The 26272-nt window shown below is 40.0% G+C and overlaps 1 protein-coding gene across 1 annotated transcript; it reads left to right on the top strand.

The window, feature by feature from the left end:
• Nucleotides 1-328: 328 nt before the first annotated feature.
• Nucleotides 329-25868, top strand: ABCB10 (ATP binding cassette subfamily B member 10). The gene is made up of 13 exons (XM_086744195.1): nucleotides 329-808; nucleotides 10185-10385; nucleotides 10739-10941; nucleotides 12621-12755; nucleotides 14396-14542; nucleotides 15325-15460; nucleotides 17757-17852; nucleotides 20841-21050; nucleotides 21334-21413; nucleotides 22723-22903; nucleotides 23148-23191; nucleotides 24690-24724; nucleotides 25267-25868. Exons 1-13 carry the CDS (start codon nucleotides 433-435, stop codon nucleotides 25568-25570), a joined length of 2148 nt encoding a protein of 715 aa, XP_086600321.1. The 5' UTR covers nucleotides 329-432; the 3' UTR covers nucleotides 25571-25868.
• The last annotated feature ends 404 nt before the right edge of the window (nucleotides 25869-26272 follow it).

The following is a 26272-nucleotide window of genomic DNA, read 5'->3' as shown; positions in this document are numbered from 1 at the left end:
GAGGCAGGGGCCGGGTGACCTGGGCACAGTTCCCCCCTTCCTTCTCCCGGGGTCGGGTGCCTCAGCCGCCAACCCCCTCCCGGGTGGGACCCGGCCGTCACCGGGCAGGGCAGGGCAGGGCAGGGCAGACTCGGGCGCCATTTCGGCGGGCCCCGGCCTCATCCCCGGGCCAGGCCGGGCGGCGGCAGAGGGCGCTGGCAGGGTGCCGAGGCGCGGCCCAGCGGTCGGGAGCCGGCCGACAACTGCGGCCTTATCACCGCGCCGCAGACCGGCTCAGGTCCCGGGGCCGCCGCGGGTCCCCGGTTGCCGGCCCATGGGCGGCGGCGGTGGCTCGGAGGCGCCTCCTCCTGCTGCAGACCCGCGCGGCGGGGACCGGCTGCAGCAACAGCAGCAGCAGCGCCGCCGCCGCCTCGGCTCCGCCGCGCCGGCCGCATGGCGGGCTACGCGCCGCGCCTGCCCTGGCTGCTACCGCTGCTGCGGCGGGCGGCGCCGCCGCTTTCCGCCTGGGCTCAGGCCGCCGGCAGAGTCGCCGGCCTCCGCGCCCCGCCGCGTCCGGCCAGCAGGTGCGGGACGTCCCCCCTCGCCCCGCCGCCGCCGCTGCTGCTGCTGCCGGGCGCGCCGTCCTGCTGCCGCCGCCGCCTCCTCCTCCTCCCGCCTGCGGTGGCGGGCAGCGCCCCCCGATTCCTGAGCGCCGCCGCGGGCGCCGAGCCGCCGCCGCCGCCGCCGCGGGGGGCTGCGGGCGCCGCGCCGCGCTTCGAGGCTCGGAGGTTGCTGGCCTTGGCGCACCCCGAGCGCTGGAGACTGACAGGTACCGGCCGCGGCCCGGGGCCGTCCCGCCGCCACACGGAGGCCGCCCCTGGGGCTTTGTCCGAGCGGGGAGGGCGTGGCGGGTGCGCCCCAGGAGACCCCTTGGGGTTGGGGGGCAGCCCGGAGCTGCCGGGGGGCAAGGGGCAGGGGAAGGGCGGCTTTTCCCCCTCCGCTACCGAACCTGCGTGTACGGTAGCATCGGAGCACAGCTTGGAATCTCCGAGCCAGCATTGGATACGTGTGGAAAGCTAAAAACATGCATTGTCGTCCCTCCTCCTCCTCTCCTCTTGCCGTCTCTTAATTTGCTGTTTTGAAGGGAAGGCAAAAGTTTTGGAAGTTACAGAACCCTTCTGTTTTGCTTGTAGCGTTGATTAATGCCTCCGTGCGTGTTTAATGCTGGCCTGCAATAAAACTCGGGCCTGAGACTGTATAGAATGAAGTAAAAACGGGAATCCTAAGTCTTTAAAAAAAATAAATTGGAGTTCTGTCTCCCAATAATTTCTTGCCTAAAGAGAGCTGGGGCTGTTCGGCCTGGAGGAGGGGCCAGGGAGCCCTGACAGCAGCCTTCCAGTACCTGAAGGGAGCCTGTATACCTCCCTGAAAGATGGGGAGAAACTCTTCAGCAGGGTCTGTTGTGGTAGGATGAGAGATAATGGTTTTAAAACAGAGCAAGGTAAATTCATACTGGACATAAGGAAGAAATTTTTTACACTGAGGATGTTAGAACACTGGCACAGGTTGCCCAGAGAGGTGGCGGATGCCCCATCCCTGGAAACATTCCAGGCCAGGCTGGATGGGGCTCTGAGCAACCTGATCTGGTTGGAGATGTCCCTGCCCCTTGCAGGGGGGTTGGACTAGATGACCTTTGAAGGTCCCTTCCAACCCTAACCATTCTGTGATTTTATGATTCTATGTTTTGAAAACTATTTATTTTTAATGTCCATATGGTGAAGTCAAACACCATGGTCATATAAATCACCCTCAACAGTGATACGGTCTACAAAGAGCAGAAACAAACTTTTATTGACATTGCTTCTCATGGCGATAATATGGTAATGGTTAGTCAAATGTCAATAGGAAAACAATATCAAATTATTATGTGGTTTGTTTTTTTTAAACCATCTTTATTAGTGGGCAGCACACGTGCTGCCATGGCAGTGTGAGGCCCATAGGACTTTGCAAAAATTTGGGTAGTTCCCATGTAATGGGTAAACGGTCTTTGAGAGAAAAGAGATGAGGTAGTGAGTTAAACTTAGATAAAGAGGTGGTTTTGAAACATGAAATCCCTTAAACAAGATTTTATGCACAGTGGATATATAGAGTGGATATTGCAGAGCTTCATTATGTGCTGTCATTACATAGCCAAAATGATTTGGATCCAAATGAATTTTTATATAAGAAACTAGAATTATTTCTATGCTGTGAACACCTGTTTTATGCAGCTAATACCACTGTCTCAGGTGTGCCACATAAAAGCAGGGGAAAATTGATAAGTCAGGGCTGGATGGAGAGGGGAAAGGTGTAATGTTCAGTAACACTTCAGTCTTGCTCAGGACTACTGTTCTTCACTGGCATATGGGCTAAAAAGTAAAAAGCCCTTTGCCGGTAACTGATGTTCAGTCTACTCAGTTTTGATGAAGAAGTGAGTATCTGATCAGTTACATCACCTGCTGATTTTACAATGGAGTTCTTTTTTTCCCCCCCCATTGTAATTGAAACAAAAAAAAATAAATCAGTTATTTTAAGGATGGCTTTTAGAAGCCAAAGGCTCCTAACTAACTGAGAATTTAGTTCCCTTTACTGGGCACTTGCTGTCAGCTTGTTTCTCACAGACAGGGTACGGTATACTTGTTTGTAATTGTGTTAAAATAGGGCTAAGTATCGTTAATCTGCGCACTCTGCTGATGGTTTTGTCTAAGTAAATCAATTATCACAGTTACTAAAAATCAGCTACATGCAGTTTTGTCTTTTGAGATTACAAAATGGCCTGAATTAAAGTTAGAAAAAAAAAACTAAACCCAACGCAACACCTTGATTGTGTCAAATCATGAGGATGGAAAAAACACGCAAATGTAATAACTGCTTCTCAGCATTCTGTTAGTCTTGGTTCTGGGAGAGGAGTTAATTTTTGTAAATTTTTTTTTTTTTATTGACACCCTGCTTAAGGGAAAACTTTTGTTGTTAAGTTGTAATGAAGTGGGAGGATAGAGAAGCTCACAAGGAAAATATAGAGTGCAGGAATTATAGAGTGCAGGAATAACAAATATGGGTAAAATGCCTTGTAGGTGGTTGTAAGGAAATCACATCTGCCCATCGAATTTAAATTATGTTAAAATATGCTGTGTTTTGTTCCTGTTGTATCTCTGTACTGAGAAACTAGTCCTCTTCCAGATCTTTTACATTTTCTATAACCAGTAGTTGGTAACATAGGTATATAGCATTACCAGCGTGGAGTGAAGCGATATGTACCTTTTCTGCGATTCCGTGTGCACGGGTTGTGATATTCTGCTTGTTGTAGTTGTGTATTGAAATTCACGGTCACAGAAGATGAAGTAGTTGCAGTGATGACAGTGGAGGCCTGGGAAGCAGACAATGATTTGTGACAAAGTTGAGCGAGACTGAGTTCACCCATCTTGGTGCGGTGGGGAAATGGTGTCAGCTGAGGAGTGCAGGTACAGAGGTGAAGGTGACCTGCTCTGCTTGTGACTGGCACCGAAAGAGACGGTCAGATCTTCTTTTACACGGGGCCACTTCACAACCCGCTGGCTCAGAAGAAGCGGTGTGCTCTGGCCAGGAGTTCCACTCTGCTGGCACGCAGAGCCTCTTGCAGTGCTCTCCTCGCAGAAGGAGGTTCTGACCCTCTGGAGGCTCTCAGGAATGAAAATAACTACCAAATATCATACTGTCAAAAAAAGAAAGAAGGTTCAGCGTAATATATTCCATGTTTAATGTCCAGTTACTTCTAGAGCTGGGTAGAGCTGCAAATACATTTTAAACTGGACATGTGTGTTAAATTTTGTTGTTCTTATTTAAAGTTGGTTAAAAGATGGCTACATAGTATGATGGGAATTCACTCTGTTAGTGGCCACAGTTTTGTGTAGTGAAATTAGGAGCTCGTAAATTCTGTAGTACCTTGAAGGTTTAACAAAGGAGACAAGTCATTTCAGGAATTCTGTGGCTGATCCTGTGCAGTCAGGTCAGGTAAACCTGTGTCTTCAGTTAAATTAAATTCCCAAGGGAGAGTACAGGGCCACTGCTGAAATTATTAAGTCCTGCTGCGTGTGCGAGGCCACAAAAATGCCTTTTCAAAATGATCCCTTTTATTTCCTCCTGCCCCCTTGTTTCTCTCTGTGAGAATCTGTCTGTTGTTCTTTAGCCAGACCACACTGGAAGGAAACAATAGTTCTATTGAATTATGAAGTAAGCACAAGGAACTCTGAAATTTTAAATCCAACAGCAAAGTGTGCCCTTTCCCTGTATAACACTTCCTGTGCACTGAGTAAGATTTGTTTTGTACACAGGTCTTTTCTGGAGATGTGCAAGAAATGTTATTTCAGAAGTTTTATTTTAGAATTTTGGGCATAATTTGTAGTAGCTGTTTTCCTCTAGGTTAAAATTTGCCGTGAAATCAGAAGAGCACTGCCTTATTCATAATCTGATTTTTCTGTACTTTAGCAAGTAGTTACACCAGGTGATGGACTTTCTCATCCTTGAAGGAGAAGTGTTGGATTGCTGTAGATTTATCTTTTGTAGTTTCTGGTAAGGAATAAGCACCCATAAAAACAATTCTTAAAGAAAGGCAATTAAAAAAAAAAAAGTTAAAATGTTGTACCTAACACTACCTGAATTTTTTAGGTGTATTCTTTGCACTGTAGTTCAAAGACAATTTTAATAATTAATTTTATTAAAACATTCAGTGATTAGCAACTTGGCTGATTTTTTTTTGGCTGAGGAAAATCAGTATCATGAGAAAATACAACAGATTTTAAAATACTTTCTCTTTGAGAGGAATTCTAGTTTTTAAATATCTCCAACTGAACTCTATGAGTGCACAATTAATGGTTTGTGCTATTTTAACATGTTGTGATAAAATACAGACATTACTAGTGTTTTCCTGTTCTTCTGAGTGAATCTGTACTTCTGCTGTACCTGAACTACAGAGTGGTGCCTTGTCCTGAAGCAGTAGTCCAGGGAAGCTGTTGAAAACGTTCAGAGGATTCTAGCCTGGCTATATGAGCCGTCCTTTTGTTGTGGGTTTTGATATGTTAGTAAGCTTTTAGAAATAAAAACAATAGCATCCCACTTCCCCCTACCCTGGATTGCTTTACATTTTGTATGTGGGTGATGAGGTCTCCACATATTTTCCACAATGGCAAAAAAAAAAAAAAAAAAAAGTGAAAAAGAAAAATTTCAGTGGGTTCTTAAATAGACCTATTTGTGACAAGCTATTTTTAGATGTCTTCAAAAGACTTGCTTGTGGTACTGTTTGTATTGATAATAACAAATTGTAAAATAGGGATACCATCTTTCTTAACAGAAAGTGAAGATACTGTCTTACAGAGTGAAGCCTCCGCCTTTGCTTTCAGGCAGAGGTTTTGCACAGCTCTGCACAGGCCTTCCGTCATGTGCCTTGCTGCCTCTTCCTCCTTCCCTCCTGTGCAAAGTGGCAGTCTTATTAGCTCTTCCCATTCTTCCCAGGGCTTCTTCAAATCACTGTGTTCTGCTCTAACCAGGAAGGACGCTTCTGTGAAAGCTCTTCTGGCAAACCCTCTGCAGCCTACTCCACAAAGGTTCCTTGATATTTTGTTTGTTCCATAGCAAAGGGCTCCTGTTAAGTCTGTCCTGTTTGATCATACAAGCCTCACTGAGGAGCTACTCAAAGGTGATTTCTGTCAATCGTGAATGCCTCATGACTCAAAGAGCAGGCTTTTTTCAAGATCATAGACTTCTTGCATATCGTGTAAATGTTCTGAGCATGAGGGATGCCACCAGCCGATACACAAGGGCTCACTTCTGTGCTGGTTTCTCGCTGTGCCCCCGGAACCCGGGACACTGGTCTTGTTCTTGAAATATTATCTTAAAGGTATCGTTTGTCTCTCTTGTTTAATTCTGTCCAACAGCAATTTTCTGCGACTGTTAGTTTCTCCAAACTGTTGTATAATCCTGGTCAGTCAGATGACCCACCGTATGCCAGCCTGTTCATGAGCGGTTTTGAAGATATTTCCAGTAAGTTGTGCAACTACATTGTTGTACCAAAGAAAACAAGTCTTTGCCATTTGAAAACCCGAACTGCTCTTTCATGCTTAAAAAAAATAACAAAAGAAAGGAAAAAGCACTACGGATTCAATAAGCACATCAAACTCTCTATAGAATGCTCCAATAAACAATTTCTAAGAACTGTGATCATTACTGGAAATAGTAACTTCCAAGATTCAGTATATTGACAATACCTGCAAATTAAGACAACTCCACTCAAGAAGCTAGCAGCTTTCCAAAATGCACCAGGAATGCAGTGTACAACCGTGCTGTCAGGCATTAACTGTATTTTTTTTCTGATCACAGTATTACAGTTGTTCTTAATCATGTAAGGAGAACGATTCTGAAAGGTTTTTCTTGCATACTAGTTGGTGCAGTCCAGATATCACGTGTGAATTTTAACACAGAAAGAAAACCACCCCCGTCATACCTAACCTAGAACTATGTAGAACATCCTTAAGTGCTTATGGTGTACTCTGGCAGAAGGTTCTCTCTTGAAGTAAATATTTGCAGAACTGATTTTTCGCAGGGTTGATACCAGTCCTTCAACCTCCCTGTATTAGTCCAAAACAAATTCCTTGTGGGCCAGGGTTCACCAAACGGAAATGGACTTTACCTAACCAATAAATATAAAACTTATCAGTGCATGTGCATCTTTCTCCCATGAAAGAACAACTGAAGATCCCGATCTCTGTGCATGCACACGATAGAATGCAGTAGACTTCATTCGTCACTTCAAATGCCCTTGTGGAAATTCAGTGTTAGGCTAAAAAAGTCACCATGTATTAGAATAAAATTCTCAGTCACAGGTAGAATGGTACTTCTCACAAATCCAAAGTTTACTTTCTGACATGCCTGCCCTGATCTTCAAATGAAACTAGTAAAATACTTAAAAGATTCTGGGAGGCAACATTCATAACCTTACTGATTAGTAAAAACACAATGTGTCTTGTTGCTGCGTTACCATGCACTGCCAAACATCATCATGACCTCATTTTTCTGTCCATCCCCAATTGGCTTGAATGATCTTGATTCATCTGAAGTTGGATCTTTATGTATTTGTGTTTTAAAAAGCCCTTCCCCCATCAGGCTTACAAGCAATTTTTTTTTGGCTTCATACATTTCCACATACTGTACTGAGTGAGAAGGATGCTCTGGTAAGAACCAGCAAAATTAGAAACTTACTCTCTTGGTGGAGTTCTTGCACATAGTAAATTGGTTTATGACTCTTTGGAGTCACTTAGTCCATGTTCTGAAGAGAAGTTTCTGATAGGTCTCCCCAGTTACTGGTTCTAAATGTCCCAGTTTATCAGTTGGTGACCAATTCCTTGCCCTCAGGTACAACCACGGTGAAATGAAGTTGCAGATCTGTCAAGAAACAAGCCCACATTAGCCTTAACAGAGAGCACGTTGACCTTAATAGTGATGAAGACATTACTTTGTCTGTGCGGTGATCTGGATTTCTGTGCAAGTAGACAAGCGAAATGTTTGCCTAACGTTTCCAAGAGGAGTGCTCAGCTGCTGCTGGAGCCACTTGCCTTGTCTTCGCTTCTGTTGCCACTTTGACGTAGCCCTGGTTTTATAAGGTCCATTGATCTGCCTCACGTTTTCTTTGTTTTCATCTCAGAGCCTACAAACAGATTTACTCTAAAAAATAAAGCTTCCAAAATACAGTCTTCTGTTTGACATAATTTCCTGGGTAACAGAGTAAGCTATGTGAAACATACTATGAAGTTTACTCTGACCTTTTTTCTGTCAGTAACAGCCTCCAGTGTCACTGAAGTGTCTTCATATCTGGTTGCTGAACACCTCGTACTCCTCCCTTTAGCTGGTTATCACAATGCCAGCACTTCTTTGAATGAGGAGATAGAGTGAGTGTTTGCTGATTCCTATTTCTTCAATTAGTCAACAGTTTAAAACGAAAAAAAAAAAAAAGAACAACAGCTTGGCATCTGTGCTGTTTTCTAATTGTTCTGCTGGTATAATCAAAGTGAGGGTTTAAATTAGGGAACCTTATTTTGCGTGTGATTTGTGATTAAATTAATAAAGGCGGGCGTATTGCTTAAGGGGAAAATTAAAAGTGACATCTGGATTATATAAGCCCTCATCTTCAGGACTACATTCTGTTAAATTATTGACACTTTGCCTAGTGTTTAAATAGTTTAGTAGTCTTAAGTTTGTTTTATGTACTAGTATTTGCTTTTAGTTCAGTTAAGGCTGTTGGAAGTAATTACAGTGAAAGCCATGCTAGTTTGAATGAAAAGGAGCTGAAGGTAAATCCAAGCCGGGAAGGCTGTACCACTAGACAGAGACATATGGGATTTTTTTGCTATATAGCCCACTTCCTTCACTGAATATTTATATATATGCAGTTCATATGTCCAGTTCCATCTATAACTGAGAAATTGGACTGCTGGAGACTGAGCTGCCACGCAGCACTGTGCTTGTAAGCAATCCTTTTGACCGTCTCCAGCTGCCTTACAGACCAGCTTTTCCTGACAGGAGATGACCTGGCTTTTGTTGGACATTTCCCAGCTGCTTCACAGCTTGAATATATCAATGCCACCATCCTGTTAATAAGGTCAGTCATTCTTATGAAGGTTTAGCTAGCAGATGATATGCTTGTGAGATGTGTCTATGGCATGGATCTTGTAGGCTTGCAGTGGGAAGTCTTTCCCTTTCCACTCTGGCTCCTCATAGTTTCTATAGCTTCAAGTTAAGGATCCGAGTCCTTTATCTTTCACGTGCTTGCTGGCCTGAGCGTAACACAACAGAAAGATAGCAAACAAATCTTGAATAAGAATGGACGCAGCGGCAAGGATAAAGCTGGTTTGGGCAGCGTGCGGAGCTCTCCCAGGGCTGCTCTGGGGCACTGCAGTGAAGGTGCAAAGAGGCATTTGCTTCCGGTGGCGGCAGCTGTGCATTTTTTGTACCCCGAATTCTTCACCCTAAGTGCACAGCTGTATTTATACTTCGAGTAAAAACTGAAACAAAGCTTTCCAAGTGTGTGTGGAGGTGGTAAGAGAGATCAAGCCATCTGTGATGGATGTTAGAAGTATTGCTTTCAGCAGTGCGCTGCTGGGAGCCTCTCTGCTGTCCTCGTTGTAGAAGTGATAGAAGCAGCTCAGTAGAATGGAACTAAAACTTGGGCAACTTCAGGATTTTCAGTACAGTGTCTTTCTGCATTTAAAGGCATTATCTGCTAGTAGTTTTGTAGCAATCCTGTGAATGGTTGCTTTAATTGTGGGATTGGCTGTTGGAAAATTATGCTGTATAAATGGCATTGTTTGTTGTGGTTGAGTGGTTTTCATATCAAGTTTGTTCAGTTTTCAATTAAGATGGGATTTTTTTTTCTAGCTCTCAGCCTTCCAAGCTTGGCTTGCCTTGTCAGAATCAAGCTATGTTCTTGGCTCAAGAAATTTCTTTGCAGATAAAGTTCAAAAGGCTAAGTCTTGGTCCAGTGTCATTCTCATACTCTGTGATACAGCACCAGACAGTTACACAGGTGGTTCCACAGGTGATCTTGCAACTGGAATTCAAGAGCTGTGCTCATCAGCAAATGTACTTCTAATTCAAACTTACTTTTGCCAATCAGAAGTAAATCAAATTATTCTTATGGGTTTTTTTCCCCCAATAAAATTGCATGGTTTAGACAGTTCTCAGGTCAGATCTTTACTTCAGTCCATTGCTATCTCAGAAATACACAACTGGAAGCTTTAATACAGTAACAAGCTTGAATAATAAAACCCAAACCAAACAGGAGCTGAAGGACTGTGTGCGAGATACGGAAAATTTGGTAACTGTCTATGCTCTCTAAGGATAACAGCTGTGAAAAGTATACTTTTTTGGATGCTGGTGTGGAAGGCTGGACAAAAGCAGCAATTCCAGGACTGTGATTGTATACAGAGGCTTTCAGGATCTTAAAATGTATCTTGCCTAAGTTAATTTATAGAGTGACTTAAAATATCTTGTTCAGAATTGGGCCTGAAAGAAGGCTGATTATTTAATACTGGCACTCACAAGCTTAGTATATATTTCAAGTGAAAAATATTTAATATGTACTATTAATGATCTTGCTAATTCAGAATAATTTTCCTTTCCTTTTTCTTGTTGATTTGCAGCTGCTGTTGGCTTTCTGACAGTTTCCAGTGTCATTACCATGTCAGCCCCTTTCTTTCTGGGGAAAGTTATTGATGTTATTTATACAAATCCCAGTGAAGACTTCACTCACAGCCTGACCAGCATGTGTGCCTTGCTCAGTGGAATCTTTTTATGTGGTGCTGCTGCTAATGCTACTCGTGTCTACCTCATGCAGACTGCAGGTAAAAACAGAAGCAAAAAGTATTACTGGGAGTCATCTTTTTTTTCACAGAGTCAGTATATCTAATGATCTGAAGTAAATTCTTGGCAATGGCTGAGATATCCTCTTGGAATCAGTAGCTTTTTTTTTTTTTTAGCTAGATCAAAGGTAAACTAATAATGCAAAGATAGGTATGCTGGAATACTTGTTCATTTTTATTTACTGTTACGTGACATCTTAAAGCTCACTCTCTTCTGGTATATTAAAACTCTGTAATGTGATTTGTTCAGTGCTGTGTAATCCTGTGATTTTTATGTTGTTGGTGTCTGTGTGAAGGCTTGTGTGCCATGCTTGACTGACTTCTGTTTCTGACAGGACAAAGAATTGTGAAACGTTTGAGAACAACCATGTTCTCCTCTATCCTGAAGCAAGAAACTGCGTTCTTTGACAAGACCAGAACAGGAGAGCTGATAAACCGCTTATCTTCAGATACAGCCCTCTTGGGCCGTTCAGTGACTGAAAACCTTTCAGATGGGCTCAGGGCAGGAGCGCAAGCATCTGTAGGGGTTGGAATGATGGTATGGTGGTCTCTTCCCTGCTTGTCACTTCTTGTAGTTTCTTGTTTGTTTCAGTTCTGTTAGGTAATATGTGAATGTGATTCAGTCCGGAAACTTGTGTATTCTTGAGCATGAGGGTCTTTCACTGGGTGTCTACAAAAACTTTTATGTACCGCATTGCAATACATGAGGTGCCTATAGCCACTTGACGTTTACTCAAAAGCCACAATACAGAGACTGAGGATTTGAAATGAACTACTGTTGCTGCCCAAATTTATCAAGCAAAGTATAGGAGGCAAATAGCTTAACTCTATTTTTACTGAAGATTCTAAAATCAATGATAACGTTCCTGTGGTTGTAGGTAAAATAGGGTGTGAAGGGCCTGATGTAAAAGTCATTGAATTGCATTGACTCTGGCTAAAGCCTAGGTGAGCAAAGGCAGCACTGAATACCAAATTGCTGCTGAGGATTTTTACAAGTTTTAGTCTTTCTGCTTTAGTCTGTCAGTAAAAAATATATTTAGGTAGGAAGAATGTTAATGAAGGCTTCAGTGCAGTGCATCAGTTAATATTCTTGGTGGTCAGTTGGTTTACATAACAATCTGACTTCCCTTGATGTTTTATGTGGCATTAATTTTGTTATATTTGTTGAAGAAAAGATATGTTGGTGGCCGTTATCTTAAATGAAAGTGTGGTAATTTCTGCTGTCTACCTGGAGTTCAAAACAGATAGCAAAAAGTCTCTTCATAGAAATAAGCATCCAAGATTGATGTTACTGGAAACAGTTAAGAATTTCTACTATGACACTTTAAAGCTTTAATGCTTTGTCACAGATAAAAATTACACATTTCTGTATTTATTTAAGCAAATATAGTCTAAGGTTTTTTTTCTTATTGTAGATTAACTGGAATGATTTATATAAGGCATCCTACTCAAAAATGCTGGCATGATGTAGTGTTAAAAGGTGGACTACAAAAGCTTACCCAGAAAGAAGAGATTATTATGAAATAATTATAAAGTCTGTCAATTAAGTAAATTTTGACTTTTTTTCTGGAGATTTTTCTGTTTTGAATACAGAAAGCAAGATGAAGTGAAAACACATTAGATCTAATTTCAAGAAATCGAATTAAAAGAATCTATTTAGGAGCTTTGATGATGATTGTTGTTAGAAGTGATAAGGTTTTGCAACAGTAAATTAAATCCATTATTCCAGGTTATGAGCATTCGTTGGTGCTACGGAGCACTGGTGACTCCATCTGTTCCGCGGTTACCCAGAAGTACCGTATGATATTTCTCTAGTCAATTTTTCTGTATTACGCCATCTATTCAAAAGTTGTGTAAGCGCTTTAGAAACTATATGTCTTTCAGCATCCCAAGAGGTTTCCTGGTAGGCCTGTTTACTGGCAGGTTAAGATACTTGGCTAGGACCACACAGCGAACCAGTGAGAAAGCTAGAAATGAAGTCCAGACCACTTTGCTTATAATCCTTTGTTCTAACCGTGGGATACATTTGCCAAATGTTGTGGATGAATGGATGTTTTGCCTGGAAGAAATAAAACATGATAAATGAAAGCATGGCAGCACTAAATTAAAATCCTAGTAGTTTTAGAAAACTCTAGCAAGGCAAGTTGCACTTCAGTACTCCAGTCAGTTATTTTTAAATCTGAATACTAACCCCTGACACATACCTTTTTCTTCTAGTTTTTTGTGTCTCCTAGCCTTGCTGCATTTGTTCTGAGCGTGGTGCCACCCTTGGCTGTCCTGGCTGTGATTTATGGAAGATACTTGCGAAAACTTACTAAAATGACCCAAGATTCTCTTGCAGAAGCCACACAGGTAATCTTTTGACATACACTTTTTAATTAACTTCAAAGTTGCTCTACTGTATTTAGGTTAACATCCCTGAAGTTACAGATCTTCTGAAGATAATTGTACTGTTCATTGCCCTAAGCCATGCCGAGCCTGTATTTTTGCACCTGAACAGTATGAAAGGTAAACTTCAGTAACACTTATTCATAGATCTCAAAACCAACCATGCTTTGTAAAGAGCTGTCTATAACTATTTAATGTGGAAGTACCAGGCCTTGAGAATTTGGAAATGTAGGAGAGGATAAGGAGATCAGGCTTTAGCTGTGGGAGAGCATAAAAAAATCAGCCTATGAGGTCCTGTGTAATTTGGTACCTGGGTTTGAAAAACACTTTTCTTGGACTGTGGTTAGGAGTCTGAAGCCATCCTAGGTGGATCTGTCTTTTAAGAAAACTTTGCTAGCAAAGCCTTCTCTGGAATGAATCCTTCACATTTGACCTTATTGTCAGCTCTTTCATGTTTATGAGGCTTGAAATTTTTTAAACTTTTCTGAGCATCTCAGCCCATACCCAGATATTTGGGAGGAAAGTAGAGGAAGCTGCTGTTTCTAAAGAGGCTATTGTAGAGGGGCCTTCATTGTGTTTGTGGACTGCACTGAAATATTGCAAAGCACTATCAGAGAAACAGTAGTGATAGTGACCTTTTTCTCACAGGCTGAGGGTGGGGAAACATCATTAAAATGCATAGAAGTATAATTAGGAAAGGCCTAGTTAAAATAGCCACAGTTATCAGCTCTATCAGATTTGTGATGTCCTGTGTAGGTAGGACTTCTGCAAATTGACTGTGCAGAAGGAAGATTAGCCCTTTTCTGTTTATCCTCCTCATTCTGTGTTGAAGGAAAGCTTATGCCTTTCTAAACCAGGTGTGGGACTTCAAGCAATGAACAAGCAATTTTAGCGTTCCATTCAAATTTTCAGGTTGAGTGGGGGATGGAGGAAGGAGAATTATATTTTGATATAATATTTTTACTAACAAGAGGGGGCCTTGTTTTTTGTAAGACCATCACAGTGTCTATTAACAACTTAGTTTAACTGGTTACAGTTGAGGGAATTATAGAATTAAAACTTTGCTCTTTAGAACCTAAAATAAAATACTGAGTTGAAATGAGACATTAGTAGTTGAGCTAAATTAATTCCCAGTGTTGCTTTGATCAAATGAGTGGAATTGTTTCAGGAAGTAACTGCAGGCTTTCTTGCATTATTTAGTGTAGAACAGAATATTCTTTATTTTTTTCCCCTCTCCACATTGTTATTGCAAGTTATTATAATTAGTAATTTTCTTATGCATGTTGTTCACATCAAATTAAGGGGTTTTTTTAACCCTACTTTTATATTTTTCCTTCTCTGCTGGCACTTAAGGCAATCTTGAAGTTCTTTTTAAGCTGCCTGGGCATGCAGTTTACCTTTAACTTAATAGATTTTTATTTTTTTTTAAAAAGGGAGGGGAGGGAGAGGAGGAAGAGGGCGTGAGAAATTTTTCAGTGATATCCAAAGGAGTGTTATTTGGAGATTAGTGTAATGATATTGGTTTAATTTTCAAATGTTCTGTAATATGAACATTTGAAATTGTATGTCTGTGTGTATTTGTTTTGTTCTTTGCTTTAATGTAGTTAGCTGAAGAGCGTATTGGAAACATAAGAACCGTTCGAGCTTTTGGGCAAGAAGTGGCTGAAATGGAGAAGTATACAAATAAAGTTGATTATGTGCTACAACTGGCTAAAAAAGAGGCACTAGCTCGGGCAGGCTTCTTTGGAGCAGTAAGTATATTTTGGTGAAAGTAAACCAACCATGTTATGCTAAGTGTCAATTATTTTTAAATTCATAAGGGTACTTACAAATCTGCAAATAAATGAGTTGAGTGTAAATTGCAACTACATAAAACTATGGGCAGACAGGACTTCACTCAGTCTAAATTGCTGTGAAACTGCACCTCAAGATACAATGGTATGATAAAGCCACTTTAAGCCTCTATTTCTGCCCCACGCCCCTTAGGTTGGTCCATTTTATCTGAGCTCATATTTCCTATTCAGGGAACTAAACCAGGGAAACCTTCCCCCACCCTTCGCATTTTACCGGTTTGGCTTCCTGGTGAGATGAGGATCAATGCAAAGGATGCTGGGGAGTGCGCAGGTGGAGGAGGGAGGGTGGGACTGCATTTTTCCATAACAGCTTGCAGTGAGTTTGCTTAGTGGTACTCCAAAACTGCAACATAACTGCAGACTATCAACTCTTCTCCTTTAATGATGATTGAGAGTAATATTCGGTGTTCCGTTCCCGCTTCAGGGAAAAACCAAAAAAGAGTTGCTTGCTTTTTGAATGCTTGTTGGATAGCGCAGCGCAGTGCCACTGGATGTCTGCCTGGCTGCTGGTTTGGTTTGCTTTAGAATTGGTTTTGTTCAAATTTAACTCAGTCCTTTGAAAATCTAGATACCCATAGTATGGGAATTCTTTCATTAGAAGGAAGATTCTGAAACAATATTTTAGAGGATGAAATTTAAGATGTATGTGACAAAATCTGCCTTTTCTTCTTTTTCCTTAGACTGGCCTTTCTGGAAACTTAATTGTTCTCTCAGTCTTATACAAAGGAGGATTACTAATGGGCAGTGCCTACATGACAGTTGGTGAACTCTCATCTTTCCTAATGTATGCTTTCTGGGTTGGAATAAGCATTGGAGGTATGGAATGGGAAATTAGATTTTCTTCACTTCAAAGCGTTACAGTCAGTATGGGGGTGGGAGGGAAGAAGCTCTTAAAAGATATGGCTTTCTTTAAAAGTCTTTTCCAAATGATCTTCCCAAGAAATTATATATATTTTTTTTTTTCTGAAGAGTCAATTAAAATAATAATTTATAACTTAATATAAGCTTTCCATTTTCCCAAAGGAATACAGACGTTATTTTTTTCAATGTGTGTATGTGACAGATACATATTATTTTAATTTTCTTTGCATCTAAATTAAGATGCTTAGTATATTGTGTAAAGAAATAACACTGGTATTGTATTTTTTACAAAATATGTGGGTCTGTGCTAAACATACTCTATTTAGAAAGGCGTGTAGAACGTAGCTGTAATTCAGTATACAGTGTCTTGAGCTGGAAGAGTAAAAAAGTGCCAGCAGAACACTGCACTCTGGTGCTGTCGTAGTTCAGCCCCGATCGGGACCAGACTACGCAGTCTCTCTCTCACTCCCCCCCCACTCTCCGAGAGAATAGGAGGAGATTTGACAAACAAAAGAAAACCAGGAGAAAAAAAAACCAAACACGCGGGTTGAGATTGAACAAAAAGTAAATTTAACAGTAATGACAGAAGAAAACAATAGAGTGATGGAACACAAATACAGTATAATAGCTCACAACAGATCTCCACATCCAGTCTCTTCCAACTAGCAGGGCCTCCCTTCAGCATCCTCCTCACTTATATACTGAGCATGATGTCAGATGGGATGGAATAGCCCTTTGGCTAATTTGGGTAAATTAACCCCAGCTGTTAGCTAATTAGTTAACTATCCCAGCCATAGGGGCTACCAGCTTCAGTTCTCCACCCAGCTCAGGTAAATATTAACTCTATCCTGGCCAGAACCAGGACAGGTGCTAAGCTTTTCTTTTTCCTTACTGACTGGCTCCTCCTTGAAGCTCAGAGTCTCTAATCTGCTGGCCCAGAAACAAACTGTTGATATTTTTGACAGAGCAGTCTTCACTACTGCATAGAGGGAAAAAATGAAGATAAAGTACTTTCAAGTTTGACAACTGATTGGAAGGTTCCTTCTTTACAATGAGTGTGTTACTTCTGATAGACTGGCAGGGCAATGCTGCTCCTCCGTACTCGTCTTTTCTAAGACTAAGCCTGATATGGTGGGAAGTACAAACATGCACTTGAGGGCAAAATTCACAAAACCTGCTTCTTTGAATATCAAAATTCCAGTGGCACCCATTCTCACTACCAAAACCCTTTCTTCTCCACTTAAATCATCCAAGTTTTGTTAACAGACAGATACTTTGAAAAAACAGCACTTCGAAAAAACGTGGGACAAATTAATGTTAAATAAATTAAAAATAAGGTTAGAAGCACTGATAAAAGTATTTATCATATATTATCATTTTAAAATTCTACTTAAGATTTCTGAAGAAGATAGTTCTGCACAGAGCTCATTCTCAAGGGGACTCTGAACTAAAGGTGTCTTGCCACAAGAGGCCTGCTTTCCTTGACACCTACAAGGCATATAAATCTTCAAAGTGCTAAGTCTGCTCGGTGTATGTCATCGTCAATACATCTAGGAGTTCATGCAACGAACTGTGAAGTTCACTGCATAATTTGGGACTTTGCACTGGTTTGTTGTAACAGATTGCTGTGTTTTCTACCAAACACTGAACACAGGTTATGAAAATTAAAAACATTTTCTAATTAGTATTTGCTGTCCATTTTATAGAATGCTTTTTTATGAATGGTTGTGAATTTGCAAACCTCATTATCTTGGTTTCAAAGCACTCTGTGAGGCTCATGCCTTCTCCCCTGTGCCCTGCTCTAGGATGTAGGTGCTTTGGCTCTTTTTTCCAAGCAGACAGCTTCTCATCATGGCTAGTGCCTTGTGTTGCAAGCTTTCAGATCGTCCTCAGCAGCAGCATGATGAAATACCCTGTCTACACTTACAGACTCATGACCTTGTGCTGCGCTTGTTGCTCTGAAATCAGAAACCAGTAAACCTATTTTAATATACCTTGCGTTTTCTTCCCTCCTGAAATCACTCTTAACACAATACGCATTTAAAGGTGGAAGTGGTTTATTTTGTATGTTTATTCTGTTGGAATTCAGAGATTTTGAAATTGGTTACCCTATTTTGAAACACACAAAAAATGAAGAAATAAGACATTTTACATTTGTCTTAATCCATTTTTGGTTCTAGGTTGCTTTTTGTGTTTATTTCAGCTCTTCCATCCCATATGGATGCATAATACTGTTCTGCTCTTTGTTTAGGTCTCAGTTCCTTTTATTCTGAGCTAATGAAAGGACTCGGTGCTGGTGGACGCCTATGGGAACTTATTGAAAGGAAGCCCCAACTTCCATTTAATGGTGGGTCTTTGGTTTGTTACTGTTCATAGGTTGATTTTTCTCTTATTGGTCACCAGTACTTCACGAGGTTGTGTGGAATACTTAAAGGTAGTCCTGGCTTACATTCTTTTGAAAGAATGTAAGATACAGTGGTAATTTGTCTGACTTTTCCTAACTGTGAAACAGATTATGAAAATTTCCTTTAATCAGAAATTTTAGAAGCTGAAAATTTGGTGAGGTTTTTTTTTTTAATTAGTTCAGAATATGCTTTGAAATATATTACTTTGAAAGTTACATGACTGAGGACATGCTCATTTCTGGCTTCTTGGAATATTTCTTTGATGTCATCACCACTTTCTCTTGGATCAGTTTTAGACTGAAAAGAGTGAAAGGAAGAAAAAGGAAGGGAGGGAGGAGCTGTGAGATGGCTGTAGCTCATATTTCTACTAAAAGATTTACCATGCTCATTCTAATGGCTAAGAAATTAGCAGTCTGAAAAGAGAAGCTTTCAAAACCAGGTGTTATTCATCAAGAGTATCTCACATTTAAATGGTTCATACTGATCCAGTGAAAACAATTCCTTAGTAAGACACGTTGATTTGAAACCTGACTGGCAAGCACAGATAGTCTGGGGCCTTTCAGCAGCACATGCCAAACTGAATTTTTGAGTTCTTCCCCCATAGGAGTCGGGGACTGAAGCATCACTGGGGAATGAAAGGAAGGAAGGGGCGGAGCTGAGCTGGGGAGTCCTGTTTCTTGGGATAGCTACACACTCTTCTCTTTAGCAATGAAGCTAGCGTAAACTTCCTGCCATGACATCCCGTGCCACACTGCAGTTTGCTGTGTCCTTCATAAACCTAATGCAACTGTTGATTTCATCATCATTTGGATGGGATTTTTTAAAAAATCTGGATTATTTCAGTGGTCTTCATTGTTACAGTGGTGTCAGCACAGAGTAAGCAGTAGTATTGGGGCAGAAGTTGTCTTTCCCACTGCAGGTATTTAATTGTTTAATCACACCAACAATGACATCCATAAAACAATCTTTATTTTATAGATGGAACATAAATCAGACAAAGTTTCAGACTTCCATGTAGGATACGCTTACAGAAAACTTAGTTTAAGTTTCCTTTCAGTATAAACTACGTACAGGAGAGTATATAACCTTTGTCTCATAACCCAATTATAGTTGATTTCTGGTTCGTCAGACAATAAAGGCAAGAGACTATTTCTCTACTGTCCAAACCCACCTGAAGCATCTGTTCTCTTGGCTACTTAGGTTTTATTTTCACAGAACTCCAGTTGGTGGTGGTGACAACAAATATCTTTTGAACGAATTGTAGTGTCTTTTTTCCCTGTATCTAGAATTCAAACAAGAAACAAGCACAATCCTGTGTATAGCTTTTAGATATTTTTACAGTCATATATAGAGGAAGGACTTGTGGTACCAGACTTCCTGTATTGCAGTAGATTTCAGTGCTTCCGGCCATGGAATAGACTGTGAAATAACTGGAACTGCGAATAAAGATAAGCGATTACTTGTTACTTTGGTAGTAGTAAGAATTATGCTGCTAGCACAGGATTTAGCAGATACATTTCATCTCCCAAAGGGAGGTTTACAGAGCATTGTGCTTTTACCTGACAAACAGCCTACAGTGTGTATGTCCATGGATTAAAGGCAAGGAAGGAGTCTGAAATTGTGTGCTCTTCCCTTTGCCATTTCTATGCCGCTACCATTAAGCTGAGAGCCTGGAGAAGAGGACGGAATGTGAGAAAAAGAAAGCAAAATAAAGTACTTGCTCCAGGAACAGCAGGACTAGTGAAATCTTGAGTGCTACTGATGGGTGTCTTGTGTTTCCTACCCAGTTACTGTTTAACCAAACATGGCCGTGTGCTACCACGTGCTGTGGATAGTTGAGGGTTACTTGTGTGCTGTGCCTGAAAAGAATTAAGGGGTTTGAGTTGCAAGTCTTCAGCGTGAACAAACATTACTCGAGTGCTGCTCTGGTGCTGCCAGTTTTCACAAAACTGGTAAGAACTTTGTCTGTGAGACTCTGTCCTTTGGGAATGCAGCACCATTGTCCAATTAGTTTGCTTTGTATGGATATGTGTCGCTGGGATTTAACAGGGCAGGAAGAAATTGTGTTTCTTTGTCTTACTTATTTATAAGCTTTTTCTAGTACTGGTAGTCTTTTAAGATAATTGTTTAAATCAAATGCTGCGCTCCAGAAGGAAGCTGGTTTTATTTAACTTTGGCAATCATTCATTCGTGATGGTTTGTTACAGTATTTCACAAACTGAAATTTTAGTTTCAGTGAACTGTTGCCTAAGAGTTATGCCTCTGATCAGTCTTTGAATACACTGTTGTCCTGGATTTATTAAAAATATACTCTCCACCTAAAAAAAAAAGTCTAAAAAATGGCCATTAATGCAACAACCCTAGCAGCAGCTTTATTCCAGTGGCAGCCTTTGCTTAAAAGCTACCCATTTAACAGGTAGTGGAGAGGGAACTGCTCTTGTCCAAAGAGGAGGATGTTTTGGGTGACTTCTGCGGCTCGGTGAAAGGGCAGTAGTGATTTGCAATGTTTATCTTTTTGCATGTGTTCTATGGCAACGGACTTTGGCCTGTAACAATGCCATTTTATTTCATTGCTCCTAATTGATAAAACTTAAATTGTTTATAATAGGTTTAAAAATTCAGATAATTCTACTAAAAGCAAACATTGTTAGGTGTTAGCAAGATGCAAATTCTCCCTCTTGCTCTAGGTAGCCTACAGGTTCACTGCTGGTGAGCAATCTGAAATTGCATTTAGGAACGAGTGGTGTACCACACTGATTCAGTCGTGGCTGCAGTATAACTCCTGTGGCCCTGGATTGCGGCTTGCAGCTATCCCTAGATTTAACATGGAGAAAGAGACTTCTGTTGGGTGTCTGTAAAGCAAGTTCTAGAAGGGCTGAGCTGATTTCTGTTTCTGTTCACATTTCTGTATTTTATTCTTTGTCATACAGAGGGAATCACATTAGGCAAAGACATATTCAGAGGCGCTTTGGAATTCAAGAATGTTGAGTTTGCGTATCCAACACGTCCAGAAACATCCATTTTCAAAGATTTTAGCCTTTCCATTCCAGCTGGCTCTGTTACGGCTCTGGTTGGCCCAAGTGGTACAGGGAAGTCGACTATTGTATCCCTTCTGTTGAGGCTGTATGATCCCATCTCAGGTATGTTTTGTGTGTTGCTCTCACTTGTGACAATTGATGCCTTGCATCTCAGATACACCTTATAAAGTTGAGGTTCCTGTGTTTGAGGTCCCGATGTGACTATTCCACTGATGCACTGTGCTTCCCTCTGGGGTGTATGGTTGCCTTGTGGTGGTGCCTACACGGCTTTGCATTTATGATCCACCAGTATGTGATTTCCCAGCGGTCACTGTTATGAACTGTTATTTCTACCTCTTTTCAGTACCTGTCAAAGACACTTGACTTTATCATTTCTTAATTTAAGGAACTGTCACTGTTGATGGCTTTGATATCCGTCAGTTAAATCCGCTGTGGTTCAGGACAAAGATTGGAACAGTGAGTCAGGTGAGGAAGAAAAAAAAAGATTCTAAGTGAGTTAAATAATTTTGTGTGATCAACTAGCTATGCCACACTTTTCTTCTTGTTAAAACTATATAATCTTGCTTCTGAGTGAAATCCCTCCATCTCACCATAACTGCTGTTGTGTGTGCTTTTTTCTAAAAATAAGTATTCAGAGCTAGTCCCATTATTCTCTAGTCAGTTTTTACATAATCTGTAACATTGAAAGGGTTAGCTTAGAAGAAAAGTGCACATGTGGAGACTGGAAAGTACGTTGTTGCAAATTGTATAGGTATGACCATCTTGATTTGTTGAAGAACATGACACAAAGCTTAACATTTAATCACATTTTGTATTAATGGAAGTTACACAATCTTATTTTACACAACTGCTTGAAAACTGACCTTCTGTGCTCTGTTTCAAGGCTAACGCGATTCCATTAGGAAAGCATGAAAATATCACTGTTGGCACTTACTCTTGTAGTGCCCCCTCCCTAGCAACTCCCAAACTCTGGAAGTACAGAAAGATGTTCAATGGTCTCTAAACTGTTTGACCAATTAAAACATGTATGTTGCTTCCCTCATCTCCCCAGATGCTTCACAGTGCAATTAACTGTTAGGTTGATGTTCTGGTTTAAAGCATAAGGATAACTGGGTATATGTTGCATTTCAAAACATCTGCTGTGTGTAATAATGCCACCAAAAGCTTTTGTGCAAAAACCATTTTCCACAAGGCACATTAGTATTTTCCTTTTGAATGTATGTATTCCACTTCAGTTACCAGTAGGAGATTCATGCTGATATGAATGTCTCTCTTTTATAAACAGAGTGGACTTACCTTGTGTCACACATTTTCCCATTGTACATCACTGCCAGTCCTCTTCTCTGTTTTAAGCTTTAATATAAATTAAATGTACAAAATGCCATGAAATTTGTGTAGAGATTAAGAAGAGAATCATAATTGTTGCAAATGATGACGTGTAGTGAAGTACAGAGAGAAGTTTTCTTTTGTTTGAATGAATAGCTCTTTCTGAACTCTTCCTCAAATATTAGGAATTGAGGGCTATGTTACAGTTTTTCTGTTAAAAAAGCAACTTATATTTTAATTGGTTTTCACTGCCCATTTTGGTGTTAGGAGAGATTGTTTTATTTTATTGTTTTTAATTCAGTTAACTCTGGCTTACATGTTCTTTTGTATGGATATACAAGAAATTAAGGCTGGGTCTTGTAAGTGAGATTTATGTTATTTGATATATAGACAACACATGGATGCAATTACAGATCTACCATATTAGTTATGTTTTTTAATTTATCAGGAACCGATTCTGTTCTCCTGTTCTATTGCTGAAAATATTGCCTATGGTGCAGAGGATCCTTCTACTGTGACTGCAGAGGAGATTCAGAAAGTTGCTGAAATAGCTAATGCTGCTAGTTTTATCAGAGATTTTCCAAAAGGGTTTGACACTGTAGTTGGAGAAAAAGGCATTTTGCTTTCAGGTACGTCTTTATGTTGCTTATTTTAAACATCTTGATGCTATAGAGTGAAGTAAAAATTCTATTTTTTTTTGTTACCAGTTTTTTTTCTCTAAGTCATAGCCTGCCATTATTAAAAAAAAAATCCCTCCCTCATCTCCATTCCCCTACTAAAGTACATGTGCCTAATTCTGCTCAGCCCAGGCATTCAGTTAAAATTACTTCACATTTGGTTTCCTGTTTCAATTTACTGAGCTTTTTACCCCAGGTGGACAGAAGCAACGAATTGCAATTGCTCGAGCTCTGCTCAAGGTAAGTCAGCACCCAAATAGCTGTTTAACTACTTTGTGGGGAGGCAGGAAGGGTTAAAAAGAAGGAGATCTTTCAATAGGAGAGGTGGAAAAATATTTAAAAAAATAAAACGGTATATTTTACATTAATGAGGAAGTTTGAAAGGGCTAAGTGGTTTAACTGAAGACAATTTACTTATGTAAGTGCTTCTTCCTATCTTTCAGTCATGTTTTTTTATAGTTCTTGTCAAGACTGATGGTAAAATGTCTCACTTTCATAAGACCAGATCAAGGATGAAGGAAGACTTTAAGAATGTGGTGCTAGTAAACTCCTATATGACACCACTTCTCTGTGTTCAGATGTCTGTCACTCATGGGTTGAATTTTCTAGGTTGCAGCTTACCAGCACAAGAGATGCCTTGTCTTGGCTTTGAGGGGACCTGGTCTGGATTTGGGACAAGATACTATTTCAGGCACAATGTTGTGTCATTTTTTCTTCTTCAAGGGTTGGCATGGGTTTAGCTGTAGAGAAGGCTCTGTGCTGCACAAATTTGAGGAGTCTTCTGAGTATCAGAAGGACAAGGCGTTTGGTTCAGGGACAGCCACGGGGCCTCACAGGGAGGCAGTTTGTGGCAGATGCTCAGCTGGAAGTTTTGAGCCTTGCTGAACCCAGCTTAAATTCGTGTTAAGCCACATGGGTGTCTCTAGCACCCCATCATGCCCAGTTCTGCTAGATTACTGGGAATTTTTCATTAAATCAGTTCTCTTTTACCACTAATCCTGAAAAACTGTTTGCATTTCATGTCAAATTCAGTTCGTGGGAGTAGAGACTTTATTTTTGGGGGGGGGGGGGGCGGGGAAGTTAATGTGTTTGGGAGTGCAGTGCAGTATCTCTTCCAGATAAAGCCTGAAGTTTTACTGTCAACTTCATCAAGCAAGTTTGGATTATGTACTGTAATTCAGAAGAGGCTTCTTAGGGATTTGAGTGCTGGTGACTTTTAAAAATTTTTTATTTAATTGGAAAGAGTTCCTAAATGCTAGTTCTTATGTACTACATATTTCATCTGTGGTGAAATACTGTTTATTGTTTTTTGTTATTTTTTGGTACTAAACAGTTATATATAGCAGACTGATTGCAAGCAGAGGGTTGCTGAGCCTTTTTGGATGTGAAACATCTAAAAGAGAGCAGTAAATAGGAAATTGAACTTTTGACCACAGTGCTGCCAAGTATGCGTTAAAAATTATTTCCTACCTTTAGTTTGTATCTTTCAAATAGTGATCAGGTAATAATGTTCTTTTACTTCAGTTTGCAAAATTTGAAGATGAAAGTGTGTTGTTTCTGTCTTGTCCTCTTAGCATTCAGTCTTCTTAAAAGTAATGCTTTGAATGACACTCAGTTCTTTTAATGAAATAAATACACTTACTTGGAGTTTTAAGCTCTCTGAATCCTGTTCTCTATTGATGTAAATATTCAGGTCTCATCTAATTCTTATTATAACCAATTTTACTTTCTTCTTCAGAATCCTAAAATTCTTCTCTTAGATGAAGCAACAAGGTAAGAAAGAAATATAAATCATCTATCTGTAAAACTGAGATTTGGGAGGTGTTCTCTCTTCTTTCTTTCTCTATATGCTCTTACACAAATTATCCAGCCCCTTATTTTTCTCTACCTGTAAAAAGAATGTGCTTTCTAGAATGTGTGTATTACTGTGTCATAATTTTTCATTGTAATGTGTAATTTGATTTTGAAACATCTACTTAAATCTTTTTTTGTATCTTTAGTTTAAATTAAGATCTTCGTGTAAAAGAGAGATTATTATACTGCAGGAAAACTTTTTTTTTTCCACTGAATTAATTTAATGTTATTTCTCCATGCATATTTTTGTGTACGAAAACATGTAATGCCTATAACTTGGATGTGCGCACTAAACATATTCACAAAACTTTCCTGCAGCTTCATTGGTTCATCTTTACCAACAATAGCAAGGTTTTGCAGTTTTAGCAAAATAAGCCTAATGCATACAAAACTAACCTGCCTTAAAATAACAAATATCCTCCTCCTCCTCCCCCCGCTCCCTGCCTCCCATTTCTTCCTAGTGCTTTGGATGCTGAAAATGAGTATCTCGTGCAAGAAGCTCTGGACCGGCTGATGGAAGGGAGGACAGTCCTCATTATTGCTCATCGTCTGTCTACTATTCAGAATGCTGATTTTGTCGCAGTCCTTGGCCAGGGTAAAATTCTTGAATGTGGAAAATACGAGGAACTACTTGCAAATCCAAATGGACTTTTCAGGAAACTAATGCAGAAACAAGCTTTTCTTCAGAATAGTGATACTTTTGCATTAGATGTACAATCCAGAGAAAAGGATGTATTAAAAGAAAATGTAAGAGAGAATGTATGAATAATGGAAGCTTACAAACTAGAAAGAATATAACTTATGTTTCAGTTATGTAAAGTAAATGTTATATTTTTCCAAAATGTACAAAATATTCTTTTGAAACTTAAATGTGTCTAAACTTTTTATTGAAAGCTTTTTAATAATTATTGTAACTTTTTAAAATATCTGTCATATTGAGATAATGTCAGTGTGTTATGTTAATTGAGACCATTTTGCTGTAATGCGCTGTATGATGATGTGCTCCATTCTCAAGTAAGTTTAGTATTTTAAAGGTAATTAAATGACAATCTTATCATTTTCATATCATTGTCTCTTCCCTTTTTAAGGAACTCTTGCTTTCTGTGCTTGTCAGTAGTCTTAAAATGCTGGAATTCAAAAATGCGTGACACAAACATCCTCTGAAAGTTCTGTTTGACCTCCACTGCGCTGTCCTTTCAGTTACCATTTGTTCTGAAATGGGAAAGTTGATTATGATCACCATCTACAGTTACTGTAGAGAATTACATGCGAGAACTCATTTTAGAGAGTATGGAAGCATAAGTTTGAGGAAACTTCTTAAGAAAAAAAAAAACCCACACCACAAAAAAAAAATTCCAAAACCAACAATAAAAGCAACCAAACAAAAAACCTAAGTGACTTTACATAAGGACAAAGGAAGTGTATTAGTTAATATTAGTATATTAAGTTAGCATAGGAAAATCTAAA

This window comes from Chlamydotis macqueenii, chromosome 3 (genome assembly GCF_036417535.1).
Source record: "Chlamydotis macqueenii isolate bChlMac1 chromosome 3, bChlMac1.mat, whole genome shotgun sequence".
NCBI classification, from domain to species: Eukaryota; Metazoa; Chordata; class Aves; order Otidiformes; family Otididae; genus Chlamydotis; species Chlamydotis macqueenii.
This window is presented reverse-complemented; position numbering and strand designations above follow the sequence as displayed.